At 40.8% G+C, this 18,934-nt stretch overlaps 1 protein-coding gene across 1 annotated transcript in view; it reads right to left on the bottom strand.

Moving 5' to 3' along the window:
• The window catches only part of csmd3b (CUB and Sushi multiple domains 3b), a 1,933,688-nt gene that overhangs the window by 381,022 nt on the left and 1,533,732 nt on the right, over positions 1 to 18,934 (bottom strand). Inside the window, exons 20-21 of the mRNA XM_072571243.1 lie at positions 18,210 to 18,425; positions 17,158 to 17,346 (exon numbers count right to left, since the gene is read on the bottom strand). Of these exons, the coding sequence (XP_072427344.1) occupies positions 17,158 to 17,346; positions 18,210 to 18,425 (405 nt within the window). The remainder of the gene's footprint in view (positions 1 to 17,157; positions 17,347 to 18,209; positions 18,426 to 18,934) is intronic.

Raw genomic sequence — 18,934 nt, 5'->3', positions numbered from 1 at the left:
AAAAAGTTTCCCCTTAGGTCTCTTCTATATCTTTCCTCTCTCACCCTAAACCTATGCCCTCCAGTTCTGGACTACCTCATCCCAGGGAAAAGACTTTATCCATTTATCCTCTCCATGCCCCTCATGATTTTTTAAACCTCTATAAGGTCAGCCCTCAGCCTCCAAAGCTCCAGGGAAAACAGCCCCAGCCTATTCAATCTCTCCCTATCGATCAAACCCTCCAACCCTGGCAACATCCTTGTAAACCTTTTCTGAACCCTTTCAAGTTTCACAACATCTTTCCGATAGGAAGGAGACCAGAATTGTACACAATATTCCAACAGTGACCTAACCAATGTCCTGTAGAGCTGCAACATGACCTCCCAACACTCTGACCAATAAAGGAAAACATACCAAACGTGTTCTTCACTACATAAAAGATTGTTAATTTTTTATTAGAAAGAAAGGAGAAATTGGTAGATTAGAAAACATGCATTATTAAAGACATAATAAGTAAGCAACAGTAAAAATTACAATTAAAAATTAAATATTCCATAAATGTTATTTATGCATTTAGTTTTGTTCGATAGAATTAATAAATACATTTTTGATGTTTTAATGGTTCTATTATTGTAATTTAATTTTTTTTTCTATATATCATATGGGGTGGAAGAGAAAGCTAATTGATCGAGATTTTTCTTGACATACCAGCTGTTAAAGAGTAAAATTGTCGTTCATAATAATAAAATGTCACACACTATAAGCATTGAAAATTCAATGAGCTGAAACCTTGGGTTGAATTTTTATTTTAGGGTTGAGGTCCTAACTGCAGCGCAATTTTAAATTCAATTTTGACACACTTGCCAGAGGTAGCAAAATACTGGCCTGATTTGCAATCCAATTAGATCTAGCAGACATGAGGAGGAGGTGGAAGTTAAGAAGGGCCTGATTAATTTAAAGGGAAAATGGCAGCCAATATTGTGATAGTGATTTATCTTGAACTGGAAAATCAAGGACATCAGTCAGCCAGATGCGGTTCAGTTTCCTGTGAAAGAGGAGTCTCACATTTTACGAATATTAGTTTTTCCCGAGTTATACATATGTATAAAATAGGTTAATGGTAATGTTCCGAAGGTTATAATACATAAGGCAACACCGAGTTCCAAAGGAAATAATGTCAGATGAATAAAGGCTTGAGCAAAGAAGAAGATTTTAAGGAATATCTGGAGGGAGGACAGTGAGTTGGAGAGGGAGAGGGAGGGCTTCTCAATGTTATTTCAACTTTAGACAACTGAAGGATACAATTGTATATCAACTGCAATTGTGGATGCTCCAGTGGCCCAACACGGAAAATTGAAGGTATAGAGCTGTCCATGCTAACCAGATATTCTAAATTTATCTAGTCCTATTTGCCAGCATTTAGCCAGATCCTTCTAAACTCTTCCTGTTCATATACACCTCAAAATGCCTTTTAAATGTTGTAATTGTACTAGCCTCCACGACCTCCTCTGGCGGCTCAATCCAACCATACATAAAGATTTTGCTCCTTAGGGCCCGTTTAAATCTATCCCTCCTCACCTTAAACCTATGCTCTCCAGTTTTGGATTCCAGTAGCCTTGGAGAAAAAAATAACTTGACTATTCACCCGATCCATGCCCCTCATAGCTTTATAAACTTTGCTAAGGTCACCCTTCAGCCTCAGTCTCTGACACTCCAGGAAAAATAGCTCCAGCTTATTCAGCCTCTCCCTACACCGCAAACCCTCCAACCCTGGCAACATCCTTGGAAATATTTTCTGAACTCTTTCAAGTTTCGCAACATCTTTCCTGTAGCAGGGCGACCAGAATAGCACAGTGTTCCAAAAATAGCCGAACCAATGTCCTATACATTGCAACATGACCTTTCAACTCTTATACTCAATGCACTGACCGATAACGACAAACAGACCAAATGCTTCACTATCCTATCTACTTGTGACACTATTGCCAAGGAACTATGAACCAGTACCCCAAGAAGTCTCTCTTTGGCAACAATCCCCAGGACCTTATTATCAAGTGTATAAGTCCTAACCTGTTTTGCCTTTCCAAAATGAAGCACTGCACGTTTACCTAAATTAAGCTCCTCAGCCCATGCGCCCATCTGATCAAGGTCCCATTGCATTCTGACATAACCTTCTTTGCTCTCCACTGCACCTCCAATATCTCTGAGACTATGGAGCTGGAGGAGATTGCAGGCACAGGGAGGGGCAAGGCCATGGGAACCTTAAGAACAAATATAAAAATTTTAACAACAAGGTGGTGCCTCATGGGGAATCATAATCATCACATGGATAGTAAGAGAATGGGACGTGTTGCGAATGATTACATGGACAGAGTTTTGGATTACCTCAACCATACTGAAGTTAGAATATAAAAGATAGGACAGAAAGTACTGGAATAATTTAGAGATAATTAAGGCACAGATGAGTTGTCAGTAGCAGACGAGTTGAGACAGGGGTTTAATCAGGCAATATTACAGAGATGAAAACTTATAATTTTCATGATAGCATGAATATGAAGTCTGAAGCTTATTTCAGGGTCAAGTATGACAAGATTGTGAATAAGCTGACTTGACCTCACACTGCAGTCAGAAATAGGAATGGAATCTTAGCTCGGGAACGGAGATTGAAGTCGGGATTGAAAATGATAACTTCAGGCTTTCAAATATTTAATTGGAGGAAAAGCCTATTCAGTATCAGATGTTAGATAATGAGGCTGATAATTTAGCAAAAGCGGAGAGTTGAGAGAAATGGTGGTAAGGTACTTCAGTGTGTTATCAACGTATGTGTGAAATTTAATGCAGTGCCTTTTATTCATTCACAGGATGTGCACATCACTGGCTAAACCAGTATTTATTGCTCATCCCTAATGCCCTGAGGACTCTTACGAGTCAACCACATTACTACAGGTCAACAGTCATTTGTGCGCGAAGCCAGGGAAGGATGGCAGTTCCTTCCCTAAAAGTGACTGAAGTGATTTACGCATTGAAATCAGGGAAAGGCAGGAATGAAATTAGACGATATCACATGCAAGGACTTTAGAAATGAAGATTGGAGATGAGGTGATAGGTCGCAAAGATGGTGGAGTCAATTTGTTTTTAAGGGGAGAGGTAGTGAGAATAACTTTAAGGGAGGGACGGGCTATACATGAAGATAGTGAACACTTAATATTGACAGCCAACATAGAGACTCAGAGATGATGCAAGTTGGTGGTCACCAGCTTAAAAGGAATATAATTGAAGAAAAGGGAGGTCATCGCCAAAAGAATTAGCAAGAAAAATTTTTTTTCAAATCTGTCTACCACAACAAACCAAGACTGAAGAAATTATTTCTTTCTGTTTCTGTGGTTTGTTTGCTTGTTTTTAAGTTTACAGACAGCCAGTCATGGCAGAAGTCTGAGGCAAGACCATGTGATGGTGTCTCCAGTGAGAAAAATGCAGACAAGGTAGAATGATCATTTCAGTAAAACACATTCTTCACCAGCACAGGAACCCTCTGCTTGGAAGTACCTGATGCAAGTACCTGTAAGGCAGGGAGGAAAGGGTTGTGTGAGGGAGCCGTGGTTTAATAAGGAATTTGAATCCCTTGTTAAAGGGAAGAGGGCGGCCTATGTAAAGATGAGGCATGAAGGGCGATTGAGAGTTATAAGGTAACCAGGAAGGATCTGAAGAGAGAGCTAAGAGCAGCAAGGAGGGGACATGAAAAGTCCTTAGTTGGTAGGATTAGGGAAAACCCAAAGGCTTTCTATAGGTATGTCAGGAATAAAAGAATGGCGAGGGTAGGAATAGGTCCAGTCAAGGATAGTAGTGGGAAGTTGCGTGTGGTGCTCACCCATTGTACTCTATGCTACTCTCTCCCCACCCCCACCCTCCTCTAGCTTATCTCTCCATGCTTCAGGCTCACTGCCTTTATTCCTGATGAAGGGCTTTTGCCCGAAACGTCGATTTCGCTGCTCATTGGATGCTGCCTGAACTGCTGTGCTCTTCCAGCACCACTAATCCAGTATTTGGTTTTCAGCATCTGCAGTCATTGTTTTTACCTTGTTGATTTTAACCCTACTGCGAAGCCTCTTGCAAGGATGCCTGCCTTGAAGAAGTTTTCCTCCTCTCTCTGCAAGAAAATCAGGGAGTCCCTCTCCCACTGCAACTCCCAGGTCATTTCCTCTGCTCTGAAGCTCTTCCTCATTTCTACTTCCCCCACCTCATCCTAGTTTCAAACTTCCAGCTCAGTTACTGTCTCCTTGACTTCTCCGATCTGCCTATCTTCTTTTCCACCTATCCACTCCACCCTCTCCTCCTTGACCTATCACCTTCATCTCCTCCCCCACTCACCCATTGTACTCTATGCTACTCTCTCCCCACCCCCACCCTCCTCTAGCTTATCTCTCCATGCTTCAGGCTCACTGCCTTTATTCCTGATGAAGGGCTTTTGCCCGAAACGTCGATTTCGCTGCTCGTTGGATGCTGCCTGAACTACTGTGCTCTTCCAGCACCACTAATCCAGTATATGGAGGATAGTGGGCTAGTGTAGGTTAGGTGGGCTTGGATCGGTGCAACTTCAAGGGCCAAAGGGCCTGTACTGCGCTGTATTTTTCTATGTTCTATGTTCTATGTAAGTTTAGAATGTGCTGCATAAGGTGACCAACATTTATTGGAAGAGGTCAGAAATGCAGAGTTGGTGGAGGACAGACACAGCCATAATTAGCTGGTTGGGGTTACTGAGTCCCAGGAGTCACAAGTAAGGCTGCTGGGGTGGGAGAGTTGAGGAATCTTTCTGAAACAATAAGCGTCTGAATCTTGGCATTGACTAAGACAATTTGAAGATATCTACAGAGAAAGGGAAGACCATCTATGATATGTGCTCTGCCATATTTCTTACATATGAATGACTGTGACAGTCATAAAGTGCAGTACATTGAGTGCAGAAACAATATACTGGCACATTAACCACTCAGTCGCACTGATGGGGTGGTGACCAGTAGTATCCCATCTGGTGACATCCTCTGAGCAGCATGCACACCTTGAAAGGCCTAGGACAATGTGCATTGGTGTTGAGTGATCCACTACTCCCACGTCATTATTATGGCCAGCGTCACTGACAGCCTCACCTACTCCAATCCAGCCCCCAGGACTGGCATTGTGACCAAGTGTGCCCTTTCAATGATACTGATGATGCAGCTACGGAATGCCCCATGGTCAGCTTGTTGAAGATGACTGTCCTGCACATCTCAACCATATGCACATACACACGAGAAATGTGCTTCCAACTCAGTCTCAGCCACATAAGAATTGTCCCGAGGAATAGACATGAGTGGAAAAAGCATCATCAGTAATATTACTTGATGGTTCATTTAAGTGACTTTTCATGGATGCTTTTAGATGTCTGTAAAAATACAAACTTTTGTTGTGCAGCTTGTTGTAATTTGACCAACAACTTACAAATTATTCAAATAAAATTTGTAATTTTTTTAAGACCCAAAGACTGAACTAAAGTAAAGTAACCTGCTAAAATCTACATCTACTTTTCACTGATAAATAACAACCACTAGACTGTGACAGGAAACAACATTCTCCAGACCATGGAGTCTTTAGCTGTAAGCCCCATTGTTGTAAAATAAATAATCACAATAGACAACGACACTTCAAAGCTCTGTTAAGTCATCCGTTCAATGGTGCTTGATTAGGAAAAGCTTGATGGAATGCAACAGTTAGTGTGTAGACCTTTGTAAAATACTTATCTTTCAGTAGTTCAGGAAAGCAAATCTTAGCTTGATTTATACACTTAATGGTAAGGTCCTAGGGAGTGTTGCTAAACAAAGAGACCTTAGAGTGCAGGTTCATACTTCCTTGAAAGTGGAGTCGCAGGTAGATAGGATAGTGAAGAAGATGTTTGGTGTGCTTTCCTTTATTGGTCAGAGTATTGAGTACAGGAGTTGAGAGGTCATGTTGCATCTGTACAGGACATTTATTCGGCCACTTTTGGAATATTGTGTGCAATTCTAGTCTACTTCCTATTGGAAGGATGTTGTGAAACTTGAAAGGGTACAGAAAAGATTTGCAAGGATGTTGCCAGAGTTGGAGGAGTTGGAGAGGTTGAATAGGCTGGGGCTGTTTCCCCTAGAGCATCAGAGGCTGAGGGGTGACTTTATAGAGGTTTATAAGATCATGAGGGGCATGGATAGGATAAACAAAGTCTCTTCCCTGGGGTGGGGGAGGCCAGAACGAGAGGCCATAGGCTTACGGTGAGAGGGGAAAGATATAGAAGAGACGTAAAGGGCAATGTTTTCACGCAGAGGGTGGTACGTTTATGGAATGAACTGTCAGAAGAAGTTGTGGAGGCCAATATGATTGCAACATTTAAAAGGCATCTGGATGAGTATTTGAACAGGAAGGGTTTGGAGGGATATGGGCCGGGTGCTGGCAGGTGGGACTAGATTTGGTTGGGATATGTGGTAGGCATAGACGAGTTGGACCGAAGGGTCTATTTCCGTGCTGTACATCTCTATCAATCTAACAGCAAGATTGAATAACATAAATTACTGTTTTTACATGTTAATACAGGAGCTGTTGTGGTGCAGTAGTAATGTCCTTGCCTCTAAGATGAGAGGCTCAGTTTCAAGTCAAACCTATATCACGGATGTGTAATAATATCACTGAACAGGTTAATTAAGAAAATATCTTATAACATACTGACAAGACCAAAAGAAACTTAGGTTATTTTGAAAGTCAGAAGAGGGCTGAGTAACAGTGTTCATGGGACATAGCACAGAAAGGAAGCTAATTGATAATTACCCTATCAACTCAGAAAAATGGATGACCTCGAAGTGATCTCATTCCAAGATTTCAATGAAGAAATCAATATTTTGGATGCAAGAAGACATTTCCTAGAACATTAACACTGCATTAACAAAATCAATCAGGTACACAATTGAAATAAAACTATTACAATAGGGAACAGAAGGGAAAACCTGAAGTTTGAAGGTGGTGACTAGGTCAGTTGCTTTGCAACTACAATGACCAAGGATTGATCACGTGTCGGTGGTTTTATGTATGGGCATCTCTTCTAACATTTCTGGTACTTTTGCTTGAATTATAGCATGCTTTGTGTAACTACCTTTGGAGGGCATCGTAGCAATGGCTTTCAATGTGCTTTGAGAATATCTTTTACCCTTTGTAAAGCTTTTGCATTCTGTGTAAATCCTCGTAAATCTCAAGTACAAATCATAAACCTGTGAACTATGAGAGTCAGGTGAAAATTAAAAGTTTGATGATTGGAAACAAACTTGTGTGATTCCAATTAAGGTGGAAGCATTAGAAATTGGGGGAAAGGGTTCTTCTGGTGCAGAGGTCACGTCCCTGCCTATGAGCCAAGAGCCGTGGGTTCAAGTCTGACCTGTTCCAGAGAGGGGGAAACAACATCTCTGAAAATGTTGACTTGAAAATATCTCTGGAAAGTGAGAGGAGGATGTCTTGAGACACGGTGGCAATGTCCTTACTTTGGAGCCAGGATTCAAGCCCTAGCTGCTTCAAAGGTGTGTCACAACATCTCAAACAGATTGTTGAAGAAATGTAGGAAGAGATGTAATGGTAATGTTATGGAACCTCAGGCCAATGTCCTTGCAATATGAGTAGGAATTGTACAATGGCAGATGGTGAAATTTGAATTCAAGGAAAATCTACAAAGTGGAGACAAGTGCCCTTTTGCTTAGTGGTAATATCCCTGCCTCTGAGTCAGGAGGTTTGAGTCCTTTCAGAGGGGGGAACATAACAGATTTGAGCAGGTTTATTAAAAACATCTTTAAAGCTGAGAGTGGGAGATCATCTGGTACAGTGGTAGTGTCCCTACCTCAGATCCAGCACACCTGAGTTCAAGTCCTACCCAGTCCAAGCATGTGCAGTGACATCTTTAAACAGGTTGTCTTGGAGACTGTCTATGAAGTGAGGGGAAGTCATATAACTGGAAGTTCATGGAAGTTGTGTGGCTTCCAGGCACCATAGGAAATACCTATGCCTCTTGACTTCACATCCGCCTTCAGAGAACACTACGCTTCTGTGCTAAGTACCTTTCTGGAGGAGGCAGTAGCAGGACATAATCCCTGAATCAATGCAACATAAACTTTTCTTCCATTCTGGTCAACGTTTTGAGGTTCCAGTCAGCCCTCTGGTAGGATTGCAAGACTGCTTATTCCGTTCCACTACACCTTCATCATTACTCTCCTTTAAGGAATGCCACCTTCTCCTCCTCCTCTTCCCCTTCAAAGTCCACACCATGTTGGAGGGCTTTATTATGGAATTTTGCAGCAACTAAGAGATGGTTGTGGAGCTCACAGGGCAGTTAATGCACTGCACCCAGACACCTTTGACAAGGTGCTGCACAGGAGGTTACAGAATAAGATAAAAGGCCACTGTGTTAGGGGCAAGGTACTGGCATGGATAGAGGATTGGCTGACTGGCAGATGGTAAAATGCAGATAAAGGGGTCTTTTTCAGGATAGCAGCTGTTGATGTGAAGGTCTGCAGGGGTCCATGTTGGCACCACAAATATTCACGTTATTCATTAATGATCTGGAAGAAGGAATTGAGGACATTGTTGCTAAGTTTGCAGATGACACAAAGATAAGTAGGTAACCTGTATTGGGATCATAGGGAAAGCGATGGCCTGGTGGTATTATCGCGAGACTGTTCATCCAGAAACTCAGCAAATGTCCTTATGACCCGGATTCAAATCCTGCCACAGCTGATGATGGAATTTGAATTCAATTAAAAAAAAGATCTGGAATTAAGAATGCACTCGCGACAATGAAACCATTGCTGACTTTTGGAAAAACTTATCTAGTTTACGAATATTCTCCTGGGAAGTAAATCTACCATCCTCATCTGGTCTGGCCTACATGTGACTCCAGACACACAGCAATGTGGTTGACTCTCAGTTGCCCTCTGAGATGGTCTAGCAAGCCATTCAATTGTAACAGTTGCTACAAAATCTCAGAGAAATGAAACTGGATGGAGCACCTGTCACCGACCTCGGCACTGGAAAAGGCAACAGCAGAAAGAGCCCTGTCGATCCTGAAAAGTTCTCCTCACTACATCTGCAGGATAGTGCTAAAATTGTGACAGTAATCTCACAGATGAGTCAAGCAACAGCTTAACACAGTCATACACTCAGAATTGTACCTTACAGGTAATGTCCCAGATACCACCATCACTGTCCCTCAATATGTCCTGTCTCACCAGCAGGACAGACCTAGCAGAGATAGTAGCAGAGTGGTGTCTTGTCAGTGGAGTTGCCTTGGAGTCACTATCAATGTGGCAAACTCTTTATAGTTGAAATGCCTTCTGAAAAAAAGTATCCATTACATGCTTTATGTTATGATGGGTAGCTATTTAAGAGACGTCAGTCAGGCCCTAGAAATATACAAGTTCAGACTCATAATATTACTGTAAAAGTGACTAGCAAGGTGTACCTATCAGAATGCTGTGGAATGAGATGTTCCATCATGAAACACTCAACAGAAGGGAGGCAGTGGCCTCTTGTTATTATCACTGGATTTTTAAGCTAGAGATCCAGGTAATGATTTGGGAACCACAGTTCGAATCCTGCCAAAGCAAACGGTGAAATGTGAATTCAGTTTAAAAAAATATAGAATTAAGGCTCTAATGATGACCACAAAATAAAATCCCATCTGATTCACTAATGTCCTTTAGAAAGTAAACTGCCATCCTTACCTCGTCTAAACTGCATATGACTCCCAATCCACAGCCGTGTTGTTGACTGCTCTCTGGGATGGGTGTTGGCGAGCTAGAAACGCCCTCATTCCACAAATCAATTAAAATTTTAAAAATAATTCTGCCACTATTTGCTTTCATTAGTAGATTATCCAATACCACCTACACTCCTAATGCTTTACAATTAGGGATGGGTACTAAGTGTGGCCTTGTCAGTGACACCCTCTTCCTGTGAAATAATCATTAAATATTGATATAAAATGTCTGATTTCTACAAATATACTATAGTCTAAAACAAACTGGACATATGCCATTGAACATGCACACAGTTTCATCAAATTGTTGCCTTCAAATCAAAGGGCCATAGGAACAGGAGTAGGTCACTTAGTCCTTGAGCCGACTCCACCATTAAAATTGTAAATATTCTTATCTCAGAGGTTTAATTGTTTCATAATCTTAAAAAAAAGAGAGTTTCGACTGTTTGCTGTTCTACACTAAAGGCATTTTGGATATTTGAAGGGTTAAGAAAAAACGATTTCTTGCTCACCACACTGAAATTCAAGTTTAGAAAATCTCAATGTGGGTCCAAAGTAAAAATCTTCCCACTCATCCTGCCCAAACATTGAAAATGAAACAAAAAAATCCCAGTACTGAATGGCATGGATTGAGTGGAAAGTATGAGGCTTTTTCCCAGGATAGAGGGGTCAATTACTCGGGGCACAGGTTCAAGGTGCAGACGGCAGAGGGTAGGTGGGAGAGTTGTAGGTTTAAGAGATGTGCGAGGCAAATTTTACATAAAGGTTGGTGAGTGCCTGGAACATGTTGCCAGAGGAGGTGGTGGAAGCAGATACAATAGCAGCATTCAAGAAGTACCTGAACAAATCCATGAATGGGAAAGGAATAGAGAGATCTGGATCCTTTAAGTGAAGGTAGCTTTAATGCGGAAGGTCAAAATGTATCAGTGCAGGCTTGGAGAGCTGTAGGACTTTTTCCTGTGGTATTTTGTTGTTTTTTTTGTATTTTGCCCTCTCTTAGTTTTGGAATACTAACACCAATTAAACAACCTCAAGTTTTGCATGTGTTCTAGAGTTTCATGCAATGCCTCTTAATAACTTCTGCTAAAGTGAAAACTAAGGTCACATGACTGCAGCAAGCCACAAGTGTACATGAATAATTACATTTCTCCAAACGAAAATCAAGGCTGAAACTAGATATTTCTTCTTCTTCATAGTATGGACTCATAGAGTCATAGAGATGTACAGCATGGAAACAGACCCTTCGGTCCAACCCGTCCATGCCGACCAGATATCCCAACCCAATCTAGTCCCACCTGCCAGCACCCGGCACATATCCCTCTAAACGTTCCTATTCATATACCCATCCAAATGCCTCTTAAATATTGCAATTGTACCAGCCTCCGCCACTTCCTCTGGCAGCTCATTCCACCCTGTGCCCATACTTGTACCACCCTGTGTGTGATAAAGTTGTCCCTTAGGTCTCTTTTATATCTTTCCCCTCTCACCCTAAACCTATGCCCTCTAGTTCTGGACTCCCCGATCTCAGGGAAAAGACTTTGCCTATTTACCCTATCTGTACCTCTCATAATTTTCTAAACCTCTATAAGGTCACCCCTCAGCCTCCGATGCCCCAGGGAAAACAGTCTGTTCAGTCTATCCCTTGAGTTCAAATCCTCCAACCCTGGCAATATCCTTGTAAATCTTTTCTGAACTCTTTCAAGTTTCACAACATCTTTGCAATAGGAAGGAGACCAGAATTACACGCAATATTCCAACAGAGGCCTAACCAATGTCCTGTACAGCCGCAACATGACCTCACAACTTCTGTACTCAATACTCTGACCAATAAAGGAAAGCATATCAAACGCCTTCCTCACTATACTACCTACCTGCAACTCCACTTTCACAAATGCCTTACTGAAGTCCATCTACCACTCTGCCCTCATCAATACAATTTGGCACTTCCTCAAAAAACTCAATCACGTTTGTGAGACATGATTTCCCATGCACAAAGCCATGTTGACTATCCTTAAGTAGTCCGTGCCTTTCCAAATACATGTACATACTGTCCCTCAGGATTTCCTCCAACAATTTGCCCTCCACTGACATCAGGCTCACTGGTCTATAGTTCCCTGGCTTGTCCTTACCACCTTTCTTAAAGAGTGGCACCACGTTAGCCAACCGCAAGTCTTCCGGCACCTCACCTGTTACTATCGATGATACAAATATCTCAGCAAGAGGCCCAGCAATCACTTCTCTGGCTTCCCACAGAGTTCTAGGGTGCACCTGATCAGGTCCTGGGGATTTATCCACCTTTACCCATTTCAAGACATCCAGCACTTCCTCCTCTGTAATATGGACATTTTGCAAGATGTCACCATCTATTTCCCTACAGTCAATATCTTCCGTATCCTTTTCCACAGTAAATACTGATGCAAAATACTCATTTAGTATCTTCCCCATTTTCTGTGGCTCCACACAAAGACCGCATTGCTGATCTTTGAGGGGCCCTATTCTCTCCCTAGTTACCCTTTTGTCCTTAATGTATTTGTAAAAATTATTTGGATTCTCCTTAATTCTACTTGCCAAAGCTATCTCATGTCCCCTTTTTTGTCCTCCTGATTTCCGTCTTAAGTATACTCCTACTGCCCTTATACTCTTCTAAGGATTCATTTGATCTATCGTATCCCTACCTTACATATGCTTCCTTCTTTTTCTTCCCCAAGCCCTCAATTTCTTTCGTCATCCAGCATTCCCTGTGCCTACCAGCCTTTCCTTTCACCCTAACAGGAATATACTTTCTCTGGATTCTCATTATCTCATTTCTGAAGGCTTCCCATTTTCCAGCCGAACCTTTACCTGTGAACATCTGTCCCAAATCAGCTTTCGAAAGTTCTTGCCTAATACCATCAAAATTGGCCTTTCTCCAATTTAGAACTTCAACTTTTAGATCTGGTGTATCCTTTTCCATCTCTATTTTAAATCTAATAGAATTATGGTTGTTGGCCCCAAAGTGCTCCCCCACTGACACCTCAGTCACCTGCCCTGTCTTATTTCCTAAGAGTAGGTCAAGTTTTGCACCTTCTCTAGTAGATGCATCCACAAACTGAATCAGAAAATTGTCTTGTACACTCTTAACAAATTCCTCTCCATCTAAATCCTTAACACTATGGCAGTCCCAGTCTATGTTTGGAAAGTTAAAATCCCGTACCATAACCATCTTATTATTCTTACAGATAGCTGCGATCTCCTTACAATTTTGTTTCTCAATTTCCCTCTGACTATTCGGGGGTCTAAAATACAATCCAAATAAGGTGATCATTCCTTTCTTATTTCTCAGTTCCACCCAAATAACTTCCCTGGATGTATTTCTGGGAATATCCTCCCTCAGCATAGCTGTAATGCTATCCCTTATCAAAAATGCCACTCCCCCTCCTCTCTAGCCTCCCTTTCTATCCTCCCTGTAGCATTTGTATCCTGAAACATTAAGCTGCCAGTCCTGCCCATCCCTGAGCCATGTTTCTGTAATTGCTATGATATCTCAGTCCCATGTTCCTAACCATGCCCTGAGTTCATCTGCCTTCCCTGTTAGGCCCTTGCACAAACTTATAAACCTTTATCAGGATGCCCCTCCACCTCTTGCATTCCAGTGAAAACAAACCTGGTTTATTCAACCTTTCTTTCAGAGCAAAAAATCCCCCATCCTGGGTAAACCTTTTCTGTACCATCTCCAAAGCATCCACATCCTTCTGGTAGTATGGTGACCGGAACTGGATGCAATATTCCAACTGCAGCCTAACTAAAGTTCGAGAAACTGCAGCATAACTTGTCTATCCTTATATTGACTGCCTCTTCCAATGAACACAAGCCATCATGGGCCTTTTTTACAATGTTATGTACCTGCACTGCCAATTTCAGTGATCTGTGGACCTGCACATTCAGATCCCTCTGCATATCAATACTTCTAAGGGTTCTGCCATTCACTGTATGTGACCTTCCAAAATACATCACCTCACATTTGTCTGGATTAAACTCCATCTGCCATTTTTCTGCTCATGATTCCAACTGATCTATATCCTGCAAATCCTCTGACAATCCTCCTCACTATCTGCAACTCCACCAATCTTTGCACGATCTCCAAAGTTACTAATTAGACCAGCCATGTTTTCCCTCAAATCATTTATGTTGACCATGAACAGCAGAGGTCCCAGCACTGAATCCGATAGAACATCACGAGTTCTAACCCACCATCCTGAAAAGCATCCTTCCATCCTCTGTCTCCTACGACAAAGCCAGGTCTATATCGATCTTGCCAGCTCACCCCTGATGCCATGTGACTTCACCTTTAGTACCAGTCTGTCATGAGTGACCTTGTCAAAGGCTTTACTGAAGTCCACATAGATAACATCAATCGTATTTCCCTCAAACATCTTTGTCACCTCCTCAAAACACTGAATTACGTTAGTGAGGCGTGACCTCACCCACATAAAACCATGTTGTCTATCACTAATAAGTCCATTTGCATTTAACTGCACTTAGATCTTGTCCCTGTGAATCTTTTTCAATAATTTCTCCACACTGATTAGAGGTTCACAGAGCTGCAATTCCCTGGATTATCCCCGTTCTCCTTTTTATGAATGGCTACTGTCCATTCCTTTGGGACCTCACCTGTGTCTATAGACACTACAAAGATGTCTGTCAATGCTCCAGCAATTTGTTCTCTTGCCTCCCTCAATATTCTGGGAGAGATCCCACCAGGAACCCGGGACTTAGCTACCTGCTTCTTTTTCACAATGCACAACATCTTCTCCTTTTTAATAGTAACTTGGTTTAGAAATTTGAGTCTCCCTTCCCTTAGATCATCTCCCACCAATCGCTTCTCTTTGGTGAATACTGACACAAAGTATTCATTTAGGACCTCACCAACTTCTTCTAGCTCCACACAAAGATCCGCTCTTTTGTCCTTGAGTGGTCAACCCCATCCCTGATTGCCCTCTTGCTTTTTATATGTGTATAAGAATCCTTGAGATTCTCCTTAATCCTGTTTCCTGATGAATTTTCATGACCCCTTTTATCTCTCCTAATTCCTTGTTTAAGTTCTTTCCTACTTTCTTTATATGCTTCAAGGGCTTTGTAAGTTCCCACCCTCCTAGACATTGCATATACTTCCATTTTCTTTTTGACTAAGGTCATAACATCCAAGGTTCATGTAATTTGCCATACCTGTCCTTCATTCTCACACTTCTGAACTCTCATCAACTGCTGTTTGAAATACTCCCACATTTCTGATGTGGATTTAGCCTTAAACTGCCACCTCCAATCAACATTCTCCAGTTCCTGACTAATATTGTTGTAGTTCACTTTTCTCCAGTTTAACACCTTCACCCAAGGACTACTGTTATCTCTATCCATGAGTATCTTAAAACTAATTTCTTACTGCCACTACTCCCAAAATGCTCTCCCACTGAAACTTACTCTATTAGCCAAGCTCATTTCCTAACACCAGTTCCAGTATAACCCCTTCCTGGTTGGATTATTTACATTTGTGTCAAGAAACCCTGCTGAATGGTCTTTACAAATTCTGCCCCATCCAAGCCTCCAGTATGAAGTGAATCACAGTCAATATAGAGGAAGTTAAAATCACCCACCACAATCCAGCTGTGTTCACATCTTTCCAAAATCTGTCTCCATATTCTCTCCTCTGACTCCTTTTAGGAGGCCTGTATTATATCCCCAACATTGTGATTTCACCTTTCCTATTCATGAGTTATACTCATACTGCCTCGCTGCATGAGTCCTCCGATGTAAGCTCCCTCAGAGATACTCCTTTGCCAGTAATGCAACTCCCCCACCCCTTCTATCACACCTGAAGCATCTCAATTTTGGGACATTCAGCTGCCAGCCCTGTCCCTCTTTCAGTCAAGTCTCCATAATTACAATAATGTCATAGTTCCAAGTACTAACCAAAACTAATAATAGAAGCACTTCACTTGCATAATACCATCAAGGAATCTATCTTGTTTTTGTTTTTGATTTGTCAGCAGAGACAAACATTCATATTCTGCAAACAGTTTAAGGATGAAATAGCATGGTGATAATAATTAGATGTTCTGTTATTTTTTTAGTGATGATGCTTGAGGGATAAACACTGAGCAGGACACTGGGGATAATTACTCTGCCCTTCTTCAAAACAGTGTCATGTAGTATGATACATCCATCTGTGTTATCCAGGCAGATATAGTCTTAGTTTAAAGTCTTATCCAAAAGATAATATCTAGAACATTGCAGTGCCACCTCTATGTTGCACTGAAACATCAACCTTGATTTCTGTTCTCAAGCACAGGACTGGAAATTGACCCATCATCTTCTGATATAGGGGTGAGCCACAGCTGACATCTAGACATACTTGTATGGAGCTCTGTTGTGCGAGCTACTCTGGATCATGTATGAATAAAGACCTTTTGACAAAATATCTCATTGCTCTTGTTCTATTCCAATAACTTGCACTGTCTTCAGGTTAGAAATAACCTGAATAAGTACTTTTATTTTAAAGTATTTTTTTTTAAGTGAACATTTATACAAAATGGTTAATTGCAGTTTCCAATCGTTTTGTTTTTATAATTAAACTAAAAACCAAACATAACATTTTTCTTTCGAAATAAGTAGAATGTTACTCTCTAGTCAGAAAGGATTTTTTTTTCTCAGCCATGACTTGTGCTTGTGCTATTCTGGGTCCTTAATACTGTACTTGAATGAAAATATTAGGTTGCAGTACTATCAATATAATAGCTGGTTAATGATTCATTTTTACCAACAGGAAATATAAGTAAGTGTTAAGTTTTCAATTTTGGAATGAAAAATGATATAATGGTGTACTTTCTGGAAATTCACAGATTGCAAAGTTATCCTTAAATTTTCTATATTAAGATTTTTTAAACAGCCTATGTTGTTTGGTGTTTGACTGTCATTTATCCAAATATAATAAATTTTCATTTTAGCATTATCATATCATTGAATATTGAATAACAATTAATTAAAGAAGGGAGAATAATGAGGCACTGTGACTAAAGATTTTGTTTCCAGAACATTATTTCACAAATGGGGAAAAATTGTATTCTCGAGTTAGGGAGGGATTATGGTATTGAAAGTACTTATTCACTCATACAATGATATACTCCTGCATGTCATATAGATTGCTAAGGTTGTTAATTATTTTAAAACTGAAGGCAATAATGAATGGAGATATAATTTCATTTTGCTCGAATACCAATATTATCTATTGCACCAAAGCCAATACGAACATTGCTGTGACTAAATGTTTCATTATTATTTGCATGCCATTAATTCCAACTCCAACAATAACTACACGTACAAGCAAACAAAAGCAGCTGACCACGTACCCACACACCTTGGCAGAGGTGCACTCCACACACGACGGCCACCTCCAAGACATGTGATCTGGGATGCACCTTCCAGACGGTAACCAGGAATACAGGAAAATGTTAGAGAATCACCAATTCCAAATGATGTTCCTATACGTTTGCCAAATGTAGGATTTCCTGGGTCTTCACAAGGTTCCAAGTTGTACTCTGCCAATATTATCACAGAGATGTGTAAAGAAGCATTTGTAACCAAAAAATAGACCTAAAGAAGAAAGCAAGATGAAGTTTCAGCTAGACTATTTAGTTTAATTAAACAAGGATGTTGTCAGCGTTGGAGGATTTGAGCTATAGGGAGAGGTTGAATAGGCTGGGGCTGTTTTCCATAGAGTGTCAGAGACTGAGGGGTGATCTTATAGGCATTTATAAAATCATGAGGGGCATGGACAGGGTAAACAGACAAGGTCTTTTCCCTGGGGTGGGGGAGTCCAGAACTAGAAGCATAGGTTTAGGGTGAGAGGGGAAAGATATAAAAGACACGTAAGGGGCAACACCTTCAAGCAGAGGTTGGTGCATGTGTGGAATGAGCTGCAAGAGGAGCTAGTACAATTGCAACATTTAAAAGGCAGCTGGATGGGTATATGAATAGGAAGGGTTTGGAGGGATATGGGCTGGGTGCTGGCAGGTGGGTCTAGATTGGGTTGGGATATCTGGTCGGCATGGACGTGTTGGACCGAAGGGTCTGCTTCCATGCTGTACATCTCTATGACACTGTGACTATCAGTAGAGAATGCTGGAAATGTCTGATATTTTGGAGGTGAAATTGAGATGTTTTGTTATTCAGGTCAAGCCTTTCATCAGAATTGAATGAATAAGCCCAAATATAATCAAAAGGTTGAAAAGAGAAATTGGTAAAGGTCAAGAGTTAGCTACTTTAACTACGTTTCAGTATTTCCTATTTTAATTTCTGATCTACAATATATTTCTCCTCTGTGTTAAAGCTAAGATTGATCACCTTCACACTCAAACTTCTTTCCTTTATCAATTAGTATTGCATATGCCTGTGTTCTTACCTGAAAATGTAATATTAAATCCTTCGTATGATATTGAAAAGTCTGAAATGAAACGTAACTGAGCCTTGAAATTTCCATAGAGACCAGCATTAATTGGTGCTAGCAGGTCTGAGCCAGTCAACCGTGCTAATGGCTGAGTAAAGCTGCCATTCTCTGTGATTAGAAAGTAGTCATGATGATCCTCGAGGTGAAAAGTGTGAAAGGTGAATTGTACACCTGTGAAAAAAAATAAAATGGAATGAGTTAAAAAATCACATTCCATTCCAACCTCATTAACGGCTTACAGTCAAGCATGAATCACAGATACATTTTCTTTTTTTAATAGATCTTCCTTCAAACTAAGGATTCCTCACATGAAGGTTACTCATTTTTAGAACTCCTTCTCCAGAATCTGGTACAACACTGGATTTAGAAAATAGTTCAGCAATTAATTTATTAAAATGCGCAGAGCAATATATTTGAATTAGCCATCTGCAGAAGCAGCTCATACCCTAAAAACTAAGATGTGAGAAACCAATATTTGTTTAATGGTCACTTACGGTTATTAAATTTACTGATGAGATACTTGACACTGATGAATTAGTAAGGAGATACACAGGGATATTTTTAAAACTAATAGTTTTGGGAGAAACAGGTACAACTTTGAAAAAGAATCTAAATAATTCCATTCCCCAGCAACGAAAACTAAATAGAAAGCACAAACTAATAAGGTCTGAATTGTGTTT

The sequence above is a fragment of the Chiloscyllium punctatum genome, chromosome 5 (genome assembly GCF_047496795.1).
Source record: "Chiloscyllium punctatum isolate Juve2018m chromosome 5, sChiPun1.3, whole genome shotgun sequence".
NCBI lineage: Eukaryota > Metazoa > Chordata > Chondrichthyes > Orectolobiformes > Hemiscylliidae > Chiloscyllium > Chiloscyllium punctatum.
Note: the sequence above shows the minus strand (reverse complement) of the source record. Positions and strands in the feature narration are given on the sequence as shown.